At 43.1% G+C, this 26,767-nt stretch overlaps 1 protein-coding gene across 2 annotated transcripts; it reads right to left on the reverse strand.

The window, feature by feature from the left end:
• Positions 1-23: 23 nt before the first annotated feature.
• cilp (cartilage intermediate layer protein, nucleotide pyrophosphohydrolase) lies at positions 24-26,767 on the reverse strand. Of its 2 annotated transcripts, none has more exons than XM_080214412.1 (8): positions 26,603-26,767; positions 20,107-20,376; positions 16,558-16,740; positions 12,242-12,310; positions 9,009-9,323; positions 7,888-7,996; positions 5,754-5,872; positions 24-3,707 (listed from the first exon to the last, which is right to left on the reverse strand). In XM_080214412.1, the coding sequence occupies exons 1-8, from the start codon at positions 26,661-26,663 to the stop codon at positions 1,339-1,341; spliced, it is 3,495 nt and encodes a 1,164-aa protein (XP_080070538.1). In that variant the 5' UTR covers positions 26,664-26,767; the 3' UTR covers positions 24-1,338. The 2 variants fall into 2 exon arrangements, with proteins under 2 accessions (XP_080070538.1, XP_080070537.1); XM_080214411.1 differs by having other exon boundaries at positions 5,715-5,872.

The following is a 26,767-nucleotide window of genomic DNA, read 5'->3' on the forward strand; positions in this document are numbered from 1 at the left end:
AGAAGAACAAGTTGTGAAGCAGATTCAAAATTCAATCAATTTATTGTACAAAGTGAATATTCCATAATACCAATCATGATCAGAATACACCATCATCAAAAAAAAAGATTGGAATAGATTCAAGCTGTGAATTATATTCCAAAGTGTTTAATTTTGTTTTCAATACAGTTTTGCCAGAGTATATTGTAAATGGTGCAATGCCAATTGTCCCTAAGGAATTTGGTCCAAACGGTAAAAACACTGCTTTCAAACACTGCCAGAAATAAATAAGATTTATATTTACCCATTTCAAAAAGAACAGACTCATCTCACCGTTTGATGGATAAATAGAATCCGTTTCCTTCTTCAGGAACGGCTGATCTTGTGACTGGCTAGTCACGATTGGATGAGAATATAGGGGTATAGTTAGTAAGTTAGCAGATGACACCAAGATTGGAAGGTTACCTCCAGTTGCAGTGGGATCTTGATCATTTGGGGCTTTGGGTTAATGAATGGCAGATGGAGTTTAATTTAGACAAATGTGACGTGATGCATTTTGTTAGATTGAATCAGGGCAGGATTTATTCAGTTAATGGTAGGACGTTGGGGAGAGTTACAGAACAAAGAGATCTAGGAGTACATGTTCATAGCTCCTTGAAAGTGGAGTCACAGGTGGACAGAGTGGTGAAGAAGGCATTCGGCATGATTGGTTTCATCGGTCAGAACATCGAATACAGGAGTTGGGACATCTTGTTGAAGTTGTACAGGGCATTGGTAAGGCCACATTTGGAATACTATGTGCAATTCTGGTCACCCTATTATAGAAAGGATATTATTAAACTAGAAAGAATGCAGAAAAGATTTACTAGGGTGCTACTGGGACTTGATGGATTGAGTTATAAGTAGAGGCTGAAAGGACTGGGACTTTTTTCTGTGGAGCGTAGGAAGCTGAGGGGTGACCATTAGAGGTCTGTAAAATAATGAGGGGCGTAGACAAGGTAGACAGTCAATACCTTTTGCCAAAGGTACAGGAGTCTAAAACTAGAGGGCATAAGTTTAAGGTGAGAGGGGAGAGATACAAAAGTGTCCAGAGGGGCAATTTTTTCACAGAGGGTGATGAGTGTCTGGAACAAGCTGCCAGAGGTAGTAGTAGAGGCAGGTACAATTTTATCCTTTAAAAGCATTTAGATGGTTACATGGGTACAATGGGTATAGAGATATGGGCCAAATGCAGGCATTTGGGATTAGTTTAGGGGTTTCAAAAAAAAAAAGGGTGGCATAGACAAGTTGGGCCGAAGGGCCTGTTTCCATGCTGTAAACCTCTATGACTCAATGATTCTGAGGATCGTTTAATCCATGTTACTGAACTGAAGACCATAGCTCTCTGCGTGGTCCTCTCTGCTTTCTCTTTCCATTAAACAGAACAATACCAAACAGGTTGTCTCTCTGTCCCCTGCGTCTCATTCTTTGTCCCATTCTCATGCTGCTCACCACGGACTGCCCTGGGGGTTTCTGCAGACTCTGGAAGACATTCTGCTGGTTTTCCCGCTTCTCATTACAGTTGAAGGTCAATGCCACGCCTACATTAGACTTCATTACCCTGGATACAGTGTCTGAACTTCCATCAAAACACCTCCCCAGGGCTATTTCCTTAGCTGTCCTTGGATCCTGATCAGTTACTGTGTAGATTCCATAGTTGTGGCCAAGAGGATCAAGAGGAGCCAACATGGTGAACTCACTGGTATCATTGTTGACAGCAAAAGGCAGATGGTTAACCAGATAATCCTGTAACATATTGTTCACACTTTCTCTGTGGCAGTTATTTTGGGGGATAATCTTCACTAACGTGCGGTCGATGCGTTCTTGGTCATAGAGCATTCCACTACACTTGAATTCTAAGCAAACAGCAGAGCCGCCCGATGGGTCCAGAGCGCGAGTACTCCGCACATCGCGAATACCGTAAAGCTGTCCAACTGTCCGAGGATGAGTCCCTCCCATGTTTCGAGATCTCACAGTGATCTCATGAGGACCATTGAATTTAACTTTTATATAACAAGCTCGAAATTCCAATGGTTTTGGCCACCAAGCAAGATAATCTTCTGTCCAAGTCATTGGGTCATCCTCATTGAATGGCACAGTGTTGTACTCATATCTGTCTCCTTCTACTCTGTAAAATCGGAAGTGGCCTGCACTGAATGAAGCCTCTTCACATTCTTTTAAGTTTTCATAAGGGTAAATAGGACCATTCATTTCATCCGGGACATTGGGAGTTGGTTTGGCTACATTAATTTTAAAAGCTGTCTTCTTAAGTTTGGCATCTTCGTGATCTGACCTTCTGTACTGAAGCTTATTTAAGTAAGAGTGCTGAACACCTATTCTATTGGAATTTATTCTGGGGGAAGATGCCACTGCCTCAAGTTCTTCTCCTCCTAAAGTTGCCACCACAAAGGCAGTGTAAGCATCCGGTTGCTGGTCATCACAGAAGGCTGGCAAACAAGCTCCATTCGAACCAGTAATGACGCTGTCAAAACGACCCCAAGCCCTGGGATTGGAGGAGAAGCCTTCCATAGGCTCTACATTAATAAGTGACACAACAACTCCTTCGATTTGATCACTAGGCATAAATCGGTCGCTATGAAAAGTTCTGACTTTCACATAGCATCTTCTACTTTCAGGGACATCCAGGTTAAAGAGTCTTCTCTCTCGAATCTCCATATTCCCCACAAGGAATGTTCTCTCCTCTCGTTTATTTCGTTGACTTTTAATAAAGGTAAAATCACCTTCTTCTTCCCAGAAGCCAGTTTCAGGATTGAGTGACCACAGTTTCATTCTGTGCAGGTGTTGTGGCATTTTAACTTGTGCTGAATCCAGGAAAACCTCTACTTGTCCTGCGTTGAGGCTTTCCTTTGCTGTTTCGTCCCAAAAGTCAAGCGAAAACATGCCATACGTCCTCAAAGGAAGAACATCACCTTCTTCATCGATGAAATTCAGATCACTCTGAGCTGCTGAAGCTAAAGAGATATCCCTTGGATCCAAGAAAGTCACACTGGCTTTGACCAATCCCCTGTAAATATCTCCATTCTGCCTGTAGAAAGCATTGGGAGGAAACTCCAATTCCGCGATAGGATTTTGGTTTTCTGTTGCCCCAAGGGAGATGGTGTTGCTGATGGAACAGTCCAGAGTGATTACTGGCTTCTTCCTCACTAGTTTAATTTCATGAAACACTGAGCCCCCTTTTTTGTTGAAGGGAAGAACCTTTGTCGTGTTCACAAACTTTTGATAGCGATCGACAAAGGTGAGCACTAATCGATCAATGTCCGCAGGGACCTGAATGGAGAATGTTCCTTTGTACCCAGTCATACTGATCTTCTTTCCATCCATGAAGATCTGTCCAAACCGCATGGCTTCACCATTATCAGCAGCTACTGCACGACCACGGACAATCGTCTTGATTTCAACGCACTTCTGACAGCCACAACTGCTAACCACCTTGATGGGGAGGGTGTATTTGCTGCAGGAGATGGTTTTTTCCTCCAGTCTCACTGCTCCACAGCAGTACGCTGGCTTATCTTTGCATCCTAACTCAGGCTCGTGTTCTCCTGTGCATTTTGTCACAGGACATTTGCCCACGTTATAGAAAAAGGACTGAGTCAGATTCTGGTAACAGTCATAAGGAAGTTGTATTAAGTGACGGTCAGGTGTGGGGTTGCAGAATGGAGCCCTCGGAGCTGTGAAAACAAGAACATTCATTTTAAAACCTGTACTTTTACGTCACGTCATATTCCCATGAAGCCTTTCAAAGCATTTCTATATGATGACTTTTGGTTTGATCGAAATGGTGACACAGGAAGAGTCTATGAAAAGTGGCTGCATTTTTTGGTGCAATGCCTTGAGGAAGGGGTGCTGAATGTCATCTTGCGAAATTCACCACTTTCCCTCAGAAAATGCTACAACATTTTCAGTATTTACCTGAGTACAAAGAGTAACATAATGCTATTGTCACTGGATTAATAATCTAGAAATCCAGCGTAAAGCTCTGGGAGCCTGGGTCTGAATTCATCCCCCCACCTTACTCTGAGATGATGCCCTCTGGCCCTAGTCTCTTCCACACAGGGAAACAACCTCTCAGCATCGACCCCCCCCGAGAATCCGATATGTCTCCATAAGGTCACCTCTCATTCTTCTAACCTCCAGTACAGGCCCAACCTACTCAACCTCTCCTCATAGGAAAATCCCTCCATACCCGGGATCAACACAATGAACCTTCTCTGGCCTGCCTCCAATGCCAGGATATCTTTTCTTAGATAAGGGGACCAAAACTATTCATAGGATTCCCAATGTGGTCTAACTAGCGCCTTGTATAGTTTTAACAAGACTTCCCTATTTTGATACTCCATTCCCTTTGAAATAAAGGCCAACATTCCATTTGCTTTCCCCATTACCAACTGAACTTTCCAGCTTTTTGTGGAAGCCCAAATCCCTCAGTGCTGCAGCTTTCTGCAGTCTTTCTCCATTTAAATAATATTCAGCTCCTTTATTCTTCCTGCCAAAGTGCATAACTTCATATTTTTCTAATTCTGTCACGCTTACCTGGTCTGGCCTACGTGTGACTCCAAATCAACAGCAAAGTGGTTGACTCTGAAATGGCCGAGGGAGCCACTCAGTTCAAGGGTAATTAGGGATGGGTAATGAATGGAAGCTCAGCCAGTCACACCCAGGATTAGAAAAATATATACATATCCAAACTCTGGCCTGCCAGGCCGAGATAGTGGACACATCCTGATAAAAACCTTGTTACTTAGAGGTGACTTGAGCCAAGCTGTCACAAATTCAGAGGCCGTTTTTGGATATTAACTGACCTTCACAATATTGCAGTCAGATAGCTCACACGTGTCCACTGACAGCATATCCACCCAGGGATAGTCATACATTAAATCCTCCAAACAAATAAAGGAAAGCTCTTCACATCAGGATTCATTCGCGCTGAGGCATTCGACACCACATAATGTAACACTTCTGCCGTTGCAAAAGCAGCACTGCACTGTTGGATGGACAGTAAACTGATTGCGTGCCACCCTATTGGAGGGTCAGTACTGAGGGAGGGCTGTGGTTGTACTTTTACTGAACATTTTGAATTACTTTGGTAAATGTTTCCTCCCGTTTATCTGGCTTTAAACCTATTTTCCCCAATCAAACTTCAGTCAGTGCTCCCTTAATTCCTGGAAAAGCTCAGCGGGTTGGGCAGCATCTGCGCAGAGTTAACGGGTGGCATTCTGTGGTCCTGCTGCAGTGAATGGAGATCTGTGCTCGCTGGCCATAGTGGGACGTGAACGGCCGGAGAATTCTGGCCAACATTTTGAGTCTTATTTGACTGCAAGATTTGCTGAATTTTCCGTAACTTTCTGTTTTTACTTCAGAAATAACTCACTGGCTGTAAACGCTTCACGGAGTGTTGAGGTGGTGAAAGATGCTGAATGAATGCAAATCAGTCTATCCTTTGAAAAAGGGACTGGTGAACGCATTGGTGCAGACTCAATGGGCCGAAGGGCCTCTTCTGCACTGTAGGATTCTGTGATTGTGAATTATTTCACTTATGCACAACACATAAATATCTGTTTTGGGTCTTTTTCAGGCATCGACCAACTTACTAACACGGACTTTAGGATAACAAATTTCAGAATTTTCTTACACAATGACCTCTAACTGTGGCTAAAAGTGTGAAGTTATTTAGTTACCGATCACAGTAAGTGTGGCTGGCTGGGATTTAACAGAACCCGCAATGTTACTCGCTTTACACATGTATTGCCCAGCATGTTGTGGCTTCAGCTGGTTTAACACAAGTGTACCATCAGGTTCATGTGTCTTCGCATTGAGTACGGAGCCGTTGTGATACCTGCAAGAAAAAATAGAAGGGGCGTTAATTAAAAGGAGAGAAACACAGAATTTAAATGGATCATAAAAATACAGTGCAATGATCCAGAGCTTCCAGCCTCCACCTCGGATCTGAAGCAGGTTGGGCAGACACAGAGTTATCGAGTCAGCGAGAAGGAGGCCACTCAGCCCATCAAGTCCATGCTGGCTCTCCATGAAAAAAACCCAATCAATCAATCTCATTCCCCTGTCTATCCTCATAACTCTGAATGCTTATTTCCAATTCAACCATCCCTGCACCCTGGGTCCTCCGCAAAGACCTCTGGGATATCAGAACTCCTCAATATGAAGCTGTCATGCACGCTACCGGGGTGTCTGGCGCTGACATGCATGATGTTCAGCTGAATTTGCATTCTGGGACCAATCACGGTCAGAGCTGCACTTCCTGCCTGTCCCTGAGCCCATGAGGGGGAGAAATTCAGCCCCTGGAGCTGCACAGATAGTTCTGGGTACCAGACCTTCGGAGGGATATCCTGACCTCGGAGGGAGCGTTAGCAGAATGAAACTTGAACTCCAAGTGTTAAATTATGAGGAGAGGTGATAAACCCGGGTTCTATTCCTGGAAATTAGATGGTTGAGAGGCGACTGGATTGAAGATATCAAAGGCAGTGATGAGAGAAACAATTCTGTTGGTTTTGGGAATCTCAGACTTGGGGCAGCGACTAAAAATTAGACCCAGAGCGTTCAGGAATGAAGTTAGAAAACATTTCTTCACACAAAAGGTGATAAAAGCTTGGAACTCTTTCAACAAATGACAATTGATGCTGAACTGACTAAATTTTGTAACTGATAGATTTGAGTTTTCCAAAGGTGTTAATGGATTTGGGGTAACTGGAATTAGATCGTAGATCAGTCCTGATCTCATTGAATAGCAGAAGAGACTGAAGGATTGAATGGCCTCCTATTTTTATGTTTAACACTGGTCCCCTCCACCCCGGCCTCAGTCTTTGAAACCTCCATTCAATTTTATGTGACTTTTATGTTTGAATACTTCAACATCCCTTGAGCTGTCAGTCTCCATTGCTACAAAAACCTTGGTTCTGTGTATCCTATCACACACAAGTTAATCTGTTCCCCTCCTTTTGCATTGATTTCTGCTTCATTGGTGTCTTATTTAACATTTATACTCTTGTCATTAGAGACTTTAAAAGACCATTCAACCCCTTGAGTCCTTGTTAGCCACCTGTGGAATCATGCAGTTAGTGCCATTCAATAGTCTGTATCTATTGATCTGCAAGCTAATCTTTCTTAATGCCCACCCAGTTTCCTCGTCAAATCATTCATCATCTTCATGTTCACCAAGAGCAGCAAGTTCCAGGGAATTAGAGAACAGTCAGTAAAAAAGTTCTTTCTCACATCACTCCTGTGTAACTCTTGCCCAAAACCTTGTATCTGTGTCTCTTAGTTCTTGAACCATCAGCTAATCTATACGTTTTTTTGTGTATCCTATTAAACCGTCATAATCTTGGACACCTCTGTCCAACCTCTCCTCAATCTCCTTTGCTGAAGCTTCTCTGAGCTAACCTTGTAGCTAAATTCCCTAATCCCCGAAACCATATTGGTAAACGTCTGCACCTTGGGTTCAAATCTTTCCTTTCAAGCCTCCTGATAGCTGTATCCCCGGAATACAGCTCGGCCAGGCCTCCCATCCTAAACTCATCAATTTCCCGAGTCTTACCTCCGGCGCTCCTTCCTGTTCCGTTCACCATTTGTTGCTGTGTCTTCAGCTACTAAATTACCATGTCCCAGAACCGTTTGAAGAGAGTGAAACCACAAGAGAAAATGTTGGAAAATCTCAGCAAGTCTGGCAGCATCATTCAGGAGAGAAAAGAGCTGACGTTTTGAGTCCAGATGACCCTTTGTCAAAGAGGGTCAGGAGGGTGTTAACTACAGAGATTTCAGAGTTAGGGAGAAAAGTGGCCGAGCAGGGATTAACATAAAGGAGATATTTTAAGTTTAACCAAAAAGGGTTCTTACCAGAGGTATCTGTCTGGTGGAGGATTACACTGAACCTTGCAACAGAAACTTACACTTTGTCCCTCACGCCTGAGCTTGTTCTGTGGCTGTTTCCTGATGACAGGCTTTTCTGAATTACACAAAGATCAAGATTTAGTAAATTCAAACAACTCTAAAGTTTATTTATTAATGTCACAAATAGGCTTACATTAGCACTGCAATGAAGTTACTGTGAAAATCCCCCAGTCGCCACACTCTGGCGCCTGTTTGGAGACACTGAGGGAGAATTTAACACAGCCAATGCACCCAACCAGCATGTCTTTCAGACTGTAGAAGGAAACCAGAGCACCTGGAGAAAACCCACACAGACACGGGGAGAATGTGCAGACTCCATACGGACAGTGACCCAAGCCAGGAATTGACTCCAGATCCCTGGTGCTGTGAGTCAGCAATGCTAACCACTGTACCATTGTGTCCACTTCCTATGAGATGTTTAATTGTTCACCACCATTCATGGCTGGATACAGCAGAACTGGGAGTGACAGGTCAAACATGGGGAAGGAAATCTCTTGCTGATCGCCACGTGGTGTCCCCCCCTCAGCTGTTGAATCAGTGCTCTTCCATGTCGAACATTATTTGGAGGAAGCACTGAGGATGGCAAGGGTACAGAATGTACTGAGGTGAGGGCAGAGGGAGGGTAGGGGTGGATTTTAATGTCATTCTTAGTTGATGAAGTTTCCACCCAGAGTACATTCTGCATCCTTGCCACACTCAGTGCTTCCTCCAAATAATGTAGAGGATGTTGTCTAACCCTCACCAACAACTCTTTAATTCTCCTCCAGCAGGCTATATTCCTTCCTTATTGCCTACTGGTTACCTCCTCCCTTCTCCTATATCTTCCTCCCTCTGTGTTTCACATAACTCAACTATTCAAATTAGGGCAATGTAATAATGAAGAGTGTGTAATAATGTGGAGTTGTAATGTTGGCTTGTGTTCAAATGGGAATGCATGGCATGTTGGATGTATAATAAGCAAGCGTATTAAGTTGTAATTGATAACAAAGAGGCTAATATTACAGAAAAGATAGATAATATTGTTGGATGTAATTTGTGAAACCTCTTTCATGATTAATAATCATTACCAGATCTCTTGAGTTTCACTTCAATGGTAGACGTTTTGCTGTCGCTTGCACTCAGTGTGACAACTGTTACTCCGTAATAAGCTTTCTTAATTTTTAATGTTGTTTTGCCATCAGGGCAAAGACCAAGAATTTGGAACTTTCCCTTTTCATCGCAGGCAGTCAAGAATTTCTCCGAATTTCCCCACAGATGGACAGTTGCCTTGGAGGCTGGAGCACCATCTTGTAGACGTACAGAACCATAAAGTCGATGGTCTTTGCATATGCACTGGTTACACTCTGCATTCACGCGACCCATAGCACATCTCAGCTCACAACCTGCAACACAATGTTCAATGCTCGACATAATTAATTCACATCAACCGATTCAATACAAAAGGATCAACAGGTTCAAGAACAAGTAAAATATAATGTTTCAGATCTCCTACAGACAGGAAATTAATGATTTTAGCAACGGAAGGTATCTGTTCACTTCAAACATTCAGCTCCTTTGAAAATGTATGAAGTAGGAAATTATTCATCTCCTAAAAGGAAATAGATCAAAACAGCTCAGGTTTCATCTTTCTATCTGAATGTTAAGCATTGCCAAAGTGATAGGGAAAGTGTCACAGTCAATCAAACAGAAACAGTTGCCACTGCTTACTGGCCTCATGGCACAGTCCGCTAATCAGGCCACAAAATTCCCTTTATGCCTGTAAGTGTGACTGCACAGCTGTCTTACAGGGACGGCAGTGCATTAGAATTATATATATTCTGGTGTTTGCCAATGTACAATATCACAGTTTTGCACAGATTTCTCTTTCTTGCAGGAACCACTGCTATGATTGAGGGTTGTCTGTGGTATAGCCGGGGCCCACTGGGAATCTAGCTGTGTATAATGATCCTGATCCCTTTCTCTGACCAGTGGATTTTGATGTGTGGGGGGGGGTCAGGTCAGAAGGCTACCCTGGAACAAGCTCCTGAAAGGCAGAAAACAGTTGGTCTCAGCTAGGACCTTGCCAATGAGAACTTTCCCAGCTCCTCCTCACAAACTCTTCTATTTAGAACCCACAAAGGAATGACCCCTAACATCATGACACACGCCCACCCCTCCAACCCCAGTATACTGATCCTGCTATGAAAACCCCCAAGTGGAATTATCTCACCCCCAATATAATGCCCCCACCCAGTGTAATGATCCTGGTGGAATGATCCACTACTCACTGTAATGACCCCCCCCCTCCAGTGTAATGACCCTGCTGTATTGACATCAGTGTGCTGATCTCCGAACCTTGGCAGAGAAAGAATTGAAATTTTTTTAGAAGACTTTCTAAAGCACTTCCAAAACATTCCAGACTCCTCACTTCACCACAATTAGCTCTCTCTGCAATAGGAAAGGTCGGACAGATTAGGCCTATGCCCTTTGGGGTTTAGAAGAATGAAAGGTCATCTGACTGCAACGTATAAAATCCAGAAGGTTTCTAATAGAGCAGATTCCCGAGTGTGACCATATTGTGCTTTTAATGATGTTTCCCTGAAGTTTTTTCAAGCAGGCCTGGCCATTTTGTTTTGTTGCCCTCATGTCTGAATCGATGTTCTCTAATTGTTACTAAGGGACTATAACGGGCATCTTGTTTATTTTTAATTTGGCCTAATGCAGTGTTCTGGAGTTTTATTGCCTGTTGGAATTGTTGGGTGATGAATGATTGACAGGTCAGGTGTCTTTGGACAGCACTTTTCCCCCCACAGGGGAATACAAGGCTTTAGTTTCAGTTTGGGTAGAAGCTGTTTGGATTGCAGACTGAAAGCAATGTTCTGTCTCTCTCAGGAATGAAAAATCTGCTTCTGTGAGGTGCAGCTAGAAGCTAGAGGCAAACAATGTCTCTGTGTGTCTGAAGATCTGCTGGAGCTTCCAGGCCAGGCAAGGCCTCTGCATTTTCAATTCAACATCCAAAGGATTAATCCACAGCAGGTGTTGGAAAGCTACAAAATCCAATATCTGAGTATTCTTGCTTTCTGTGATAAGCCGAGAATGGGTGTATGTTTGTGGGGGTTGTTTGGTTTGGAACAGTATATTTAGCTGAAATGTTTATAAAATATCATGGCTGTTCTTTTTTTGTAATTGGTAAAAGTTATCGCTAATTTTCTTACTTTATGTTAAATGTGTTCTTAAGTAAACCTTGTTTGATAAAAGCTCCCTACTGAGTCACTTGAATCAAACCTACAGCGAGACACCTCGTGCCAAATTCAATGTTCAAAACTTAGACTGACTCCATAAAATGCCTTGGCGTTTCTGAGGTGGATCGTAACAAGGGGATGCTTCCTCTTGTAGGGGAATCTAGAACCAAGCAACACAGTTTAAATATTAAGGGTAGCAATGAGGAGGTTTGTTCTTGTCTCAGAGTTGTTGATCTGCGAAATTCTCTTCCCTAAAAGGCAATAGAGTTTGGGTCAGTGCAATATATCCATGGCTGAGTCAAACAGAATTTGATCTACAAAGGGAGTCAAAGTAAAGTATATTTATTAGTGTCATTAAGGCTTACATTAACACTGCAATGAAGTTACTGTGAAAATCCCCCTAGTCGCCACATTCCAGTGCCTGTTCGGGTCAATGCACCTGGGTCAAGGGGTAGGGAGGAAAGTGGCGTTGGGGCTACAGTCAGAACAGCCATGATCTTATTGTAAGATGGAGCATGCTTGAAGAGCTTCTGCTCCTAATTCTTGTGAGGAACACCTCAGTATAACTTACCCAAGGTGCATTAGTTATGAAAACCCAGAAATCCCTAACAGCTACTCCTCATTCTGTAATTTATACTTGAACCAGCAAAGGATTATAGGCAAATTGTAGGAAGAATCAAAAAAACAGGAGTAAATGTGGGGAAAGCAGTTAAAATGTCACAAGTTTCCTGTGGCATTCTTGCAAATAAAGACATTAATAAAGCAAGGGAATTTATCCCAAAAGAATCTTGAAATTTACAAATAAATATATAGCTTAAGGTAGATTTGATATTTTTTCCACAAGTTTTTAAACAGAGTTAAGAAATTTCAGAATAAATTGAAAATTCAAACTGATTTCAAGCAAAATTTCAGGAGAATTACAGAAATGATTTAGGATTAACTACAGTTTGGCATTGCAAACATAAACAAAATAATCTGACTGGAATTCCAATTCAAAATGAAATTGCAAGTTACAGCTTGGTGAATGAGAATTATTTTTATGCTGACATTCTAATAAATGTAAGTGAATCGAATATTACCAACTGGCAGCTCCTCCCTGTTACTTTCCATTGAAGCATTCAGGAATCTTGTGGCAGTTGCAGGAGTTGCTGTAAGGAGAAATGCAAATAGGTAAAAATTAACATGACTGAAACTTGATAAGTCACTGGGAGCCAGGGATCCACATCCCAGAGTGTTGGAAGAAGCTGCTGTAGAGATATCCGGTGAACACCTTTCAATATTCTACAGATTGGAAGGTAGAAAATGTAACCCCATTATTTATAAAAGAATGGAGAGATAAAATGGGGAATTGCAGATCTGTTAGTCTCGCATCAATAGTAAAGAAAATACTTGAATCTAATGTAAAGGATGTGATAACTGGACTTGTAGAAAATGCGGTAGGATTTCACAGAGTTAACATGAGTATATGAAAGGGAAATCATGTTTGACAAACCTGTTAAGAGTTTTTTGAAGGTGTGACTAGCAGAATAGATAAGGAGGAACCAGTGGATGTAGTGATTAAAATCTTCAGAAGGTTTTCGAAAAGCGCCCACATGGGCGAGATCTCGCCGAAGGTGACCCCTTGCAGTGGGATGAGCATGCAAAATGCCGTAGACTTTGGCAGGAACAGAAGATCCCACCAGTGGGCCAAAGGTGAGCTGCCTCTTCCTTGGGAAAACACACTATGCTGGAGGGAGGGGGGAAGCAAGGGTAGGAAAATGCCCAGGACATTAGTAAACAAAACTAAAGCTCATCAGATTGGGTTTAATATATTAGCATGGATTGAGAATTGGTTAATAGAATAAAAATAACAATGTCATCCTCAGGTTGGCAGGCTGTGAGTGGGGGTACTGCAAAGATCAGTGCTTGGGTTTCAATATATATCAATGATTTGGAGATTTCAGAGTTTGCTGATGACGCAAAACTCGATGGGAATGTGAGCTATGATGAGGATATGCAAGGAGATGGAAAATAACAATCAAATACTAAAACCGGAAGAGGAAACATTGTCAGTTGCAGAATCGTAGGTAATACATGAGAATTTGGAAAAGGAAACACAGTGAGAATATTGGGATCAGTTGTCAGGAGTTGGAAGTGAATGTACCAGTCCGGCCAACCCTGCAGGATGCCAATGAATTCTTTCAAAGAGAAAAGACAGATCAATGAAAGTGAATTTTGAGCTCCAAGAGAAAGGACCTCCTAAAATCACAATCAAAGATTCCCCAAATTCAGGAACCAGGAGCTACAAGCTGTCACCATGCAAAAGGCGAGGCATGGCAGACAACATTGACATAAACAGCTAGCATCAGTCCGTGAACAAAGAGGGAGAACATGATTAATCAGCCAGGATTGAATAGCGAAGCAGACTCGATGGGCCGAGTGGCCTAGTTCTGTTCCTATGTCTTATGGTGTTACATACCCTACATAAAGAGTGGGATAAACCCATGGTGTCCGATTGCAGCAAGGGAATTTATTGATAAGGAAAAATACAATAAGAAAGAGCACAAGAAATAGATCAAGTGAGTAAACCCAAGCATATTAAAGATAAAATATCACAACGTCCACTCAAAAACAACCAAACAGACCAAGGAAATCCAAGTTGAAGCTACCAATCCTCCAATCTTCAAGAGGCCACGATCAGGGAGGGTTCTAAAACCTTCAGACCACCCAAACTATAAAGTCAGAAAGTTGGGGGAGAAGGGGTAACACTGAGGCACTGTGGGCCATCAGCAGTAGCAGAATTGTATTCAACCCCAAACTGCAATCTCATGGCCCAGCATATCCCCCCACTCTACCATTACCACCAAGCCAGGAGATCAACTTGGTTCAATGCAGGAGCGCTTGCCAAGAGCAGCACCAGGCATATCTAAAAATGAGGTATCAACCCAGTGAAGCTATACTTGTGTGTCAAACAGCATAAGCAGTAAGTAGGATGAAGGGTTACGGGGAAAGGACAGGAAGGTGGAGTTGAAATGTGATCAGCCATGATTGAATTGAATGGCGGAGCAAACTTGAGGGGCTGAATGGCCTCCTCCTGCTCCTCGTTCACATGTCCTAAGGTGGCAGGCAGACAAAGGAAGGATATTGCCTTAGCTTAGGGGCGACTATCTCAGACTAAAGAGGAGGCCATTAGGCCATTACAGATTAAGATGAGGAGGAATTGCTTTACTCAGAGGATGAAGAAGTTTGGAATTCTGTAATTAGAGGACTGTGTATGTTCAAGACAAAGATTAATAGATTTAAAGAGAACAAGGGATGCAGGAGTATTTCAAGAAAATAGTCAGAATCCTACAGTGCAGAAGGAGGCAATTCAGCCCATCGAGTCTGCACTGACTACAATCCCACCCAGGCCCCATCCCATAACCCCATGCATTTAGCTAGTCCCCCTAACACTAAGGGCAATTTTTCATGGCCAGTCCACCAAATCTGCACATCTTTGGACTGTGGGAGGAAACCAGAGCACCCGGAGGAAACCCACACAGACACGGGGAGAATGTGCAAACTCCACAGACAGTTACCCAGGCTGGGAATTGAACCTGGGTTCCTGGTGCTGTGAGGCAGCAGTGCTAACCACTGTGTCACCATGCCGCCCAATCTTGAGGTAGAAGATCAGCTATGATTTAGTTGAATGGTGGAGGCAGACTAAACAGCAGCCATGTTTATATCTTGATGCACTTTGGAAGGAGTAATTTGTCAAGGAAGTATACTGTGAAATGTCTGACAGTGGGACGTTCCAAAGAGCAAAGGGACCTTGGTGTGTTTGTCCAGAGATCTCTGAAGGCAGAAAGGCAGATAACAAGGTGGTGAAAAAGGCATATGGCACACTTGCCTTTATCAGTCGGGGTATAGATTACCAAAGCAGAGAGGTCACGATGGAGTATAGAACTTTGGTGAAGCCACAGCTGGAGTACTGTGAACAGTTCTGGTCACCACATCATAATAAGGATGTGATCACACTGGAGGTGGTGCAGGGGAGATTCACCAGGATGCTGCCTGGGATGGAACATTTAAGTTATGAATAGAGGTTGGATAGGCTTGGGTTGTTTTCTCTGGAGCAGAGAAGACTGAGGGGTGACCTGATTGAGGTGTTCAAGATTATGAGAAGCATGGACAGGGTGGACAGGGAGCAGTTGTTCCCCTTAGTTGAAGGGCCAGTCACAAAGGGACACAAATTAAAAGTGAGGGGTGGGAGGTTTAGAGGGAATTTGAAGAAAAACTTTACCCAGAGGGTGGTAAGGGTCTGGAATTCGCTGCCTGGGAGGGTGGTGGAGGTGGGATGCCTCACATCCTTTCAAAAGTACAAGGATGAGTACTTGGCACACCATAAAATTCAAGGTTATAGGCCAAGTGCTGGCAAGAGGGATTAGGAGGGCAGGTCAGGGCCTTTCCTGTATCGGTGCAGGCTCGATATCCCTCTTCTGCACTGTAGTATTCTGTGACCTGAGGATTGGGAGAAGTGACATTGATCTGATTTTGATTGTAGATATCATTTAACACTTTACTGCTTCAGTGAAAATGGAAGTAATGTTTTGCTAGCATGTGTACATCTTGTTAAATGTAATAAATGACAATCACGTTTCATATTTGACCAGAATGAAAATGGAGAAGTGCCATGAAAATTAATGCAATTATTGCCTTAGATGGTTGTGGCTTCGTAAGAGGAATAGGTGCCACACAAAATAATTAGAACCCACTGTTGGAAGATAATTCCAATTTCCAGTTCTCTTCCCCACACCTACTGCGCTAAGGCAGACTCTCCCAAAACTGGTCGGTGATCTGTCATCAGAGGCTTATAGCTTGAGGGGGCACCACTCGACATCAAGTGTGGCCAATCAGGAATCTCTCCTGCTCTTACCGCCAGCCATTAGCATGTTTGGAAGGATTTGCAGATGACATTGAACCTGTTTGACTACATTATGAATGCACTTTCCTTGGCTATCAAGTCCTCAGTGGGACTCAAATCCAGAACCTCGGGCCCAGAGGTGGGGACGATACCCACTGAACATTGGAAACAGAAGCAGGAGTACGTGGATCGCCCTGCTTAGCTAGCTTAATTTGATTTGGGATCATTTGGAAATCTTTTATATCATTCCTAAAGTAGATCAATACTTCAACTGTAGCCAAGCAGACATCGCAGCACCATAGTGGTTAGCACTGTGGTTTCACGGCTCATGGGGCCTGGGTTCGATTCCTGGCTTGGGTCATTGTCTGTCTGGAGTTTGCACATTCTCCTTGTGTCTGTGTGGGTTTCCTCTGGATGCTCCAGGTATCATTCCTAAAGTAGTTCAATATTTCAACTGTACCCAAGCAGACATCATTGAAGTTTCACAAATGGAACCTCTAAGGGATTACATACTTTTACAAGCTGGGCCTTTGCACATTTTCCCCTCCTCCACAGGCCCTGGACATTGTCGCTCCTTGTTCTGTGCGTTGCAGGTCCGTCGACGTACCTGCACTCCTGTCTCTTCACAAGCTGCTGTACAAGAGCCCCAGGATGACCAGTGGGACCAAGGACTCCAAACTACAGCAGTTACAGACCCTGAGAGAAAAAAACAGAAATTGTTGTCTTGAAATATTAAACAATATTGCTTCACATTTTGTATTTTTCTCCTTCTCACATGATCATTCTCTTCCCAATGAATTAGGAAGTCAAGCGCCTGCTGCCAAATAAGACAGATTAGTAGAAGGTCAAGGAAGGTCATCCGCAGATGCCTGTTCGAACTTTGGGATAATGAAATAACAGGCAGCACGGTGGTTAGCACTGTTGCTTCAGAGCTCCAGACCTGGGTTCGATTCCTGGCTCGGGTCACTGTCTGTGTGGAGTTTGCACATTCTCCCTGTATCTGCGTGGGGTTCCTCTGGATGCTCCAGTTTCCTCCCACAGTCCAAATATGTGTGGGCTAGATGCACTGGCAATGCTAAATTGCCCCTTATTGTGGGATGTGTAGGTTAGAGGGATTAGCGGGTAAGTGTGTAGGGATAGGGTCTGAGTGGGATTGTTGTTGGTGCAGACTCAATGGGCCGAATGGCCTCTTTCTGCATTGTAGGGTTTCTATGGTTATGGTTTCTAAAAAGTGAGTTTTGAAAGTTAGCTTTTTTTTAAAGAAGCTGCCCTGAGGTTACAGTTTTCTGCCCCACACAGAAGACAAAGGGTGCGATCTTACCGACCATTCTTGCCATGCCCACGCTGAAGCAAGGTCGGAAAATTTGGCAACCAGCCAAATCTTTGTTGCCTGCAGCAGGATGGGAAAATCCCGCTGGCATGAACAGTGGTAACATTCCGGCCAAATGTTGTCTAAATTTTCCCATCCTGCCCGAGATAGTGGCTACCTCTGGCAGACTGGACAATCCGTGAAGAGCAGGAAAGCCATTGTGGTGATCAGAACGGCCGATCGTCTGCCGGAGTTTCATACCGTCCCGCCCAAGGCCAATGGAGAATGTCGTTTTCTGGGCCTTGCTTGCCCTGGAACCGGGACGTGCCGGTAAAATTCCGGCCATTGTCTCCGAGGTGAAATTTAGTAAGATTGATGCTGGAATTTTACCGGTGCGCAGGATGGCATTCTCCATTGGCTTGGGGTGGGACCTTACCAGCCTGGTGTGGGCGAGGCAGCAAAATTCCAGCATGAGAGCTGATTAAATTATGACTGATATATGAACCAAATAAATCTTTGATAATGTTTCTGAAAGAAAGTTAGTGTTTAATAAATAGCAGCAGGGAAATGCTATTTAGCCCCTTGAACCTGCTGCATTTACGAGCTTTATTCCAATATCTGTTGATTCCCTTAGTGTCAAAAAACTACCAATATCAGCTTTAAACATAATTACAAAATAGCTCTCTCCTGAGGTAAAGAATTCAAAACATAAGAACATAAGAAATAGGAGCAGGAGTAGGCCAGCTAGCCCTTCGAGCCTGCCCCGCCATTCAATAAGACCATGGCTGATCTGAAGTGGCTCAGTTCCACATTCCCGCTTTCTCCCCATAACCCTTAATCCCCTTGCCTACCAAAAACCTATCTACCCCCGTCTTAAATATACTTAGCGAGGTAGCCTCCACCACTTCAACGGGCAGAGAATTCCAGAGATTCACCACCCTTTGAGTGAAGAAGTTCCTCCTCCACTCTGTTCTAAACTGCCCCCCCCTTATCGTGAGGCTGTGCCCTCTAGTCTTGCTGTCCTTTGAGCGGGGAGAACCTCTCCACCTCTACCCTATCCATCCCTTTCATCATCTTCTACGTCTCAATAAGATTCGTAACCCTTTCAGTAAAGAAATTCTTTACCCAATGGGACAACTTTGTGCTGCCTAATTGGTTGTTTAGTTCAAAACTCTGATTGGCTAATCAGGGACTTCCTTAAGAGGAAAGTTTCAATTCCTGATTACTGGTTAGATCTAAATTGCACCAGTGGGATTTGAACCTTTGCCCCAAGAACATTAGCTTTAAGAATATTAAACGCTTCAAAATTAGTGCATCCCAAGATTGAGAACAGAATGGGATGTAGGGAGAGAGATTGAATGGGAAAATGGTTTTGTCTGTAAAAGGTTTGAGATTTTGGGGCTTTGGAGTGAGGAATTATGGAAGCTGATGTCCCAGCACTCACCACAGTCAAAGTGCATTCGAAGAAATAAAAGCCAAAACTGCTGGAAAAACTCTGCAACTTTGATAGCACCCGTGGAGTGAGAAAGAGAGTTAACACTGTCAGCCCAGGCAAATTTTCTCCCAAAAAAGATCAGTCTCAAAATTTAACTTTGCTTCTCTCAAGGAAGTCCCTGATTAGCCAGAGTTTTGAACTAGACAACCAATCAGGCAGCACAAAGTTGTCCCATTGGGAAAAGAAGATTTCACAATTGCCATTGCTGTTCGTGACCCAAACGGAGGTCACAACCATGGTTTTAATTATGCCGTTTTAGCATTTGTTTCCTCTGTTACCACATAAATACAAAGATGAGGAGTTTCCTCTCTCAGAGGGGAGTGAACCTGTGGAATTCTTTCCCGCAGGGGGCAGTAGAGGCTGGGTCACTGAACATGTTTAAGGCTGAGAGAGACAGATTTGTAATCTTTCAAGGAGTTATGGGGATAAGGCGGGAAAGGGGAATTGAGGACTATCACATCAAATCAATCATGACCTCAGTGAGTGGTAGAGCAGACTCGATGGACTGAATGGCCCACTTCTGCTCTCATGTCATATGCTCTTATATCAGAGGCCAATTACGAGGTGAAAGAGTGATCCCAGGAGTGAAGGGTTTGTCATATGAGGACTCCGGGTCTGTACTCGATAGAGTTTAGAAAGATGAGGGGGATCTAAGTGAAACTTACAGAATACTGAGAGGCCTAGATGGAGAGGATGTTTCCACTAGTGGGAGAGATTAGAACTCAAGGGCACAACTTCAGAGTGAAAGGACACTCCTTTAAAACTGAGGTGAGGAGGAATTTCTTCAGCCAGAGAGTGGTGACTCTGTGGAACTCTTTGCCGCAGAAGACTGTGGAGGCCGGGTCATTGACAGTTAGATGGATTCTTGATCAATAAGGCGATCAAGGGTTATGGGAAGAAGGCAGGAGAATGGGCATGAGAATCACATCAGCTACGATTGAATGGCAGAGCAGACTCAATGGGCCGAATGGCCTAATTCTGCTCCTTTATCTTATGGAAACACATTAATTAACCGTGAGTGAATTTTTATCACTGTCCAGTTCTTTCATCATTCATAATCAAGCTCTTTAATCCAGATTTATTAATTAATTGAATTTAAATTCCTCAGGATGCCACACTAGGATTTGAACTCATGTAACCAGAGCATTAGCCTGGGTCTTGTAATTATTAACCCAGTAATCTTACTACTTTTTTACCATCCTCTCAAATTCAGTTCAGATAGTTTGCTGAGTAATTTTCTGCCCAACATGCTGCTTACGTTTGGGGCATCGGAACCGCACGGCATAATTTGAACAGGATTTCCCTGGAAGTTGCTCCTTGTTGAGACACCAGAAGCCAAGGTGAGGACTGAGGTGCACTTTCTCTCCAGTTAGCGATGCTGGCACTCCATGTGTGGTGCGCGCCTCAATAGCAGCTGGCCTGGGACATATTCTGTCCTTGTAATAACGTTGAATTGCATCAAGTTGCTCATAGTCTCCACTCCCACCCGGATGATCAATATTAAACCAAGAGGTCCATTCCCAATGAGCTGAAAAAGAGAAGAGAGTTATTGCTGTAACAGTAACTAGTGTCGGGCACAGTCTGTCAAGTATCCATGGAAAACTCTAGATAAATTTATCTACCTGTGGACATCAAGACAACAACTATTCATGCGTTATGAAGAAAGTAAGGTTCTTCTTCCTTGCCATCTTATTTTAGGTGCAAACGTCATGTTTTAAAAATTAATTCTTAGAATAAGGCAACACAGGCAAAGTTGCTATTTATTTCCCATCTTAGTTGCCCTTGAGAAAGTGATGCTGGCTCTAATTCTTAGACTGCTGCAGTCTGGTCACAGTGCTGGAGGGGGTGTTTGAGTCAGAGGTTTACAGCATGAAAACAGGCTCTTCCGCCCAACTTGTCCACGCCGCCCTTTTTTTAAAACACTTAAGCTAATCCCAATTGCTCCCATTTGGCCCATATCCCTCTATACCCATTGTATCCATGTAACTATCTAAATGCTTTTTAAAAAACAAAATTGTACCCGCCTCTACTACTACCTCTGGCATTGGATGGGGTAAACACAGTAAGAAGTCTCACAACACCAGGTTAAAGTCCAACAGGTTTATTTGGTAGCACAAGCTTTCGGAGCACTGCTCCTTCATCAGGTAAGTGGGAGATCTGTTCACAAGCAGGACATATACAGACACAAACTCAATTTATAAAATAATAATTGGAATGCGAGTCTTTACAGGTAAAGATGTCTTAAAGGTACAGACAATGTGAGTGGAGAGAGGGTTAAGCACAGGTTAAAGAGATGTGTATTGTCTCCAGCCAGGACAGTTAGTGAGATTTTGCAAGCCTAGGCAAGTTGTGGGGGTTACAGATAATGTGACATGAACCCAAGATCCCGGTTGAGGCCTGCATTTGGCCCATATCCCTCTGTACTCATTGTACCCATGTAACTAACTAAATGCTTTTTAAAAGATAAAATTGTACCCATCTCTACTACTACTCTGGTAGCTTGTTCCAGATACTCACCATTGTGTGAAAAAATTGCCTCTCTGGACTCTTGTATCTCTCCCCTCTCACCTTAAACCTATGCCCTCGAGCTTTAGACTCCCCTACCTTTGGGAAAGATATTGACTATCTAGCTGATCTGTGCCCCTCATTATTTACCTCAATAAGCTCACCCCTCCTACAGTCTAGAGAAAAAAGTTTATCCAGCCTCTCTGTGTAACTCAATCCATCAAGTCCTGGTAGCATTCTAGTAAATCTTTTCTGTACTCTTTCTAGTTTAATAATATCCTTTCTATAATAGGGTGACCAGAATTGTACACAGTATTCCAAGTGTGGCCTTACAATGTCTTGTACAACTTCAACAAGACATTCCAACTCCTGTATTCAATATTCTGACCAATGAAACCAAGCATGCCGAATGCCTTCTTCACCATTCTGTCTACTTGTGACTCCAGTTCCAAGGAGCAATGAACATGTAACCCTAGATCTCTTTGTTCTGTAACTCTAATTCTAGAATTCTAGCCAGTGATGATCAAGGAACAGTGTTGAATTTGCAATCAGGGTGATGTCCTTGTCTGTCTTGTGGTTGTGATCATGGGTTTGGAAGGTGCTGTCAGAGGAACCTTGAAACATTGCCTCAATCTATTTTCTAGATAGTACACACTGCAGACATTGTGCATCAGTGGTGAAGGAAGTGAACATTTGGCTACTATTGGTGGAACCATAACTTTTGTTATTGTCAGTGAACTTTAGCTATTTCTTGAAGACAAAATGAATTGAAATGACCAAAGACTGACTTCTGTGATGCCGGGAAAATGTAATTTTTAAAAAGTTTGTTTTTACAGAAATGGTGAATTGACTCCAGGTTAGGTTTAACGAATAGCACGAGTGAAACATATCTCAAGATTTGAACAGAAGATTAGTTACTGTAGAAACTCAGTAGTTGAGACACTTTGAAGATAATCAGTGATGGGTTTGTGCAATGTATTTAAACAAAGTCAGTGATGGAAAAATGATCCCTTGGAATGTGTTATCCCAATCAAGGCGATTACAAAAGTCTTCAAAAGTCTCAGTTCCTTTTAGTTCCCAATTTGCCATATTACCCTCGTCCAGAGAGGAGAATATGTGCAAGAAAACTGCGTGAAGCAACTTCTGTAGTGCTGTAGTTATCACGTTTGCCATGCATGTGAGGGGGCCTTGGTTTAAAACCAGGCAGAAACATCACTGACACTAACCCTCAGGAAGAGAGGCAGACTGGTGGAAGTGAGGCTTACAGCACTTATCCTCAGGGAGAGAGGCAGGTTCTGCTCTGTCCAAGACCGTAAGGAACTATAAAGGGTCGTGAATAAAGCCTAAGTCCATCACTCAAACCAGCCCCCTGTCCATTGACTCTGTCTACACTTCCCGCAGTCTCAGGAAAGCAGCCAGCATAATTAAGGACCCCATGCACCCCGGCCATTCTCTCTTCCACCTTCTTCCATCAGGAAAAAGATACAAACATCTGAGGTCACGTACCAACCGACTCAAGAACAGCTTCTTCCCTGCTGCTGTCAGACTTTTGAATGGACCAACCTTGCACTAAGTTGATCTTTCTCTACACCCTAGCTATGACTGTAACACTACATTCTGAACTCTCTCCTTTCCTTCTCTATGAATGGTATGCTTTGTATAGCATGCAAGAAACAATACTTTTCACTGTATGTTAATACATGTGACAATAATCAGTCAAATCAATGTCAATGGGAGTGAGGCCTACAGAATTTACTTCTTGGGGAGAGAAATAGTTCGGGATGGGTGGGGGGGAGGGGGTGTGGTGGTGGTGCTGCTGTAAGAAGGAGCTCTGGAAGTATAATATTGTTAACGATTCAATAATTATAAGAATTGCAATAACAGATTTGTATCCAGGATTCAGGGAAATGGTGACCTAGTGGTATTGAGATTGGACTAGTAATTCAGAGATCTGGGAACCTGGGAAGGGAATCCTTACCTATTCTGGCCTACATGTGACTCCAGATCCACGGAAATTTATTTGACTCTTAAATGCCCTCTGTACTAGCCTAAGAAGCCACTCGGTCTAAGGGTAGTTAGGGATGAGCCCAGCCAGTGACATCCACATCCCACAAATGAAATAAAAAAGGATGGGGTGTTGCCTCCCCAGTGCCAGGGTCAAAAATGCCATCCAGCAGTTAGAGCACCCTGAAGAGAGAGGCTAAACTGTCTGCAGCCATGTTCACATTCCAACTGAATATATAGTGAGGGAGAGGGATGAGATCCCGCAGTCTGAATTTAGGGAGCTAGGTAGGAAATGAAGCTTAGAACATAGAACAGTACAACACACCACAGATCTTTCAGTCCTTGATGTTGTGCCGAACTTTGTCCGAAACCAAGATCAAGCTATCCCTACCATTTTGGTGTGTTCCATGTGCCTATCCAATAATTGCTTGAAAGTTCCTAAAGTGTCCGACTCCACTACCACAGGAGGCAGTCCATTCCACACCCCAACCAGTCTGAGTAAAGAACCTACTTCGGACATCCCTCCTATATCTCCCACCATGAACTTTATAGTTACGCCCCCTAGTAACAACTACATTCATCCAAGGAACCCAAGCAAGACCACAAAAATAAAATCTGAATTACTCCAAGTATCATGTGCAAGTGAGTATAAAAATAGGAGGATGTAGAGAGAACACAAATTTAACAGAGAACACAAATTTCTGCCTTAAAACCGATGAACAGGAAGAAAGTGAATGGTATTCTTATTATTTGATGCATCAGGAGAATAATGGAGTGAGGCATTCTGCCTGTTCTGTACAGAGCTCATTTATCTATTTTATTTAGTAAATAATTTGTTAGTTTAAGATTTTTTCATTCATGGGCTGTGGTCTTTGCTGTCTAGGTCAGCATTTATTGCCCATCCCTAATTGCCCTTGAGAAGGTGGTGGTGAACTACCTTCTTGAACCGTTGCAGTCCCTGAGGTGTAGGTACACCCATCGTGTTGTTAAGGATGGAGTTCCAGTGACACAGTGGTTAGCACTTATGTCTCACAGCACCAAGGACCTGGGTTCAATTCCAGCCTTGGGTCATTGTCTGTGTGGAGTTTGCATGTTCTCCCAGTGTTTGTGCGGGTTTCCTCCGGGTGCGCCAACTTCCTCCCTCAGTCCAAAGATGTGCGGGTCAGGTTGATTGGCCATGCTAAATTGACCTTTAGGGGATTTGCAGGATAAATACAAGAGGCTACGGGGTAGGGCCTGGGTGGGATTGTGGTCGGTGCAGACTTGGTGGGCTGAATGGCCTCCTTCTACGCTGTAGGGATTCAATGATTTTGACCCAGAGACAGTGAAAGAACGGTGATATATTTCTAAGTCAGAATGGTGAGTGACCTGGAGGGAAACCTCCAGGTGGTGGTGTCCCCAGATATCTGCTGCCCTTGCCCTTCTGGACAGTAGTGGTCTTGGGTTTGGAAGGTGCTGCCTAAGGAGCCTTGGTGACTTGCTGCAGTGCATCTTGTATGTAGTACTTATGTTGCCACTGTCCCTGATTGAAGAATGTCTGCAGGCCAGTTTTTTTGAGGAGAATTATGATAGATTCAGCAGCTGACTTTAAGAAAAAGGTTTTTTATTGTAACCTTGATAATCCTGACATTTGTTATAAGTTAATGCACAGAGGATCATTGTAGGAGGAACAGAAAATATCTCACTTAAAAAATGTGAATTGTGTCAAAGATATTAGATTTTTATTTAGCTTATTTTAGTGAAATTGTTAAATTTTGGAGTGATCTTTAACTTGCATTATGCTGTTCATTATCTCAATTTCAATTTGTTGACAAAAGTTGCCCTTTTCAAAAAAATCCTCAAATTCTTATCTGAGCTGAACTAAGCCCCACAGGATGTCGCTGGCTAGGTAGCATTTATTGCCCATTCCTAATTGCTCCTTGAGAAGATGGTGATGAGCTGCCTTGAACTACTGCAGCCCATGGAGTGTAGGTACACCTACAGTGCTGTTAGGGAGGGGGTTCCAGGACCCAGTGACAGTGAAGGAAACGGTGATGTTTTTCAAAGTCAGGATGGTGAGTACAAATATTTAAAGGGTTTGAGTTGAAGATGTTTCATCTTAAACCCAACTGTGAAATTAATTCATTGCATCCCTGTCATAGACTGATTCATAATGTGATGCACAATCCCAAAATACTAGTTACATTCCCAGAACTGAATGTTTACAAGCGGAAGGATGGTTGGAAAGGCAGATCTAACAAACAGTAATGGTATTTTGGAAGATGACTACAACATACTAACTGTATCTCCTGGGAAACAAATGTCTGCCAAAGAATTGTATTCCTGACTGATAAATTACTGGCTATCTTTAATTGAGGAAACAGATACTATTGGGGGAAAATAGAGAATCAGTCAGTTCTTCAGAAATGAATCCCGGAGCTAGTGAAGATTTTTACTGTTATGAAGTTCACAAGTTGAAAGCAACATCAATGTCAACAATCTGACACTAAATTCCTTCAGTTAAAAAAATAAGTTCATACATTTTTCCATCAATTGACAATTCACCAAAGCAACAGAGATTTTCCACTTCTGTTTGTGTTGGGTGGATTCAGCAATGGGAGTGAAAAAAACTCACGAGAATTTCAAAGACACATTTTACAGAGTGCAAATGTTGGCCCCTGTGCCCTGTTGGCCATCAGTGACCTAACCCTAACCCTTTGCCCCATCAGTGACCTAACCCTAACCCTTTGCTCCATCAGCTACCTAGCTCTAAATCCTGGGGTGCAATCCCATGTTCAACATTGGGAATATTATTTGAATATATTTGTATATCATTAGTAAGCCCCAAGGCCTGAACCCCATCCCCCCAAATCAGGAAATCCAGTCACATGGCCAGGACAGTGTCAATTGTAACTCGCTTCCCGAGTGCCTGGGGTAGAGGGTCATGTCCAGGGGGCAGTGCTGGGATAAACTTCTGGGATAATCTTGCCTGGGCCCCCTGACACTTGCCCAGTCCCCTCGTGATTATGATGAGGAATCCTGGGTAAAAACTTTATTTTCCAAATGCAATTATTATAACATTGCAGGAAAATTTACAAAACAGGTGGCGAAGAGGGAGTTTCTCTCATTAAAATATTGAGTTAACTCTTCAACTGTCTGGTGATAATTGAATTCTGATCAGAGATCAGTATGAAATATATATTCACACTCCGAAACAAAAGGATGACAAACAGTAAGTAAAGTCTGTGGGACAACTCAATACTGACCTTGTGATAAACTGCAAATCATCCCCAAAATTAGAAGGACTGAGCTCCAGTTCGAGTCCATTTCTTTATTGCAGTCCCGACAATAGGTGCAGATTAAATGTGTGTAGATTGAGACTCTACTGGCTCCAGTTGTTCAATGTAATCCCTGATAAACAAAAATTAAAT

This window comes from Carcharhinus amblyrhynchos, chromosome 28 (assembly GCF_965287045.1).
Source record: "Carcharhinus amblyrhynchos chromosome 28, sCarAmb.v2.hapA, whole genome shotgun sequence".
Taxonomy (NCBI): domain Eukaryota; kingdom Metazoa; phylum Chordata; class Chondrichthyes; order Carcharhiniformes; family Carcharhinidae; genus Carcharhinus; species Carcharhinus amblyrhynchos.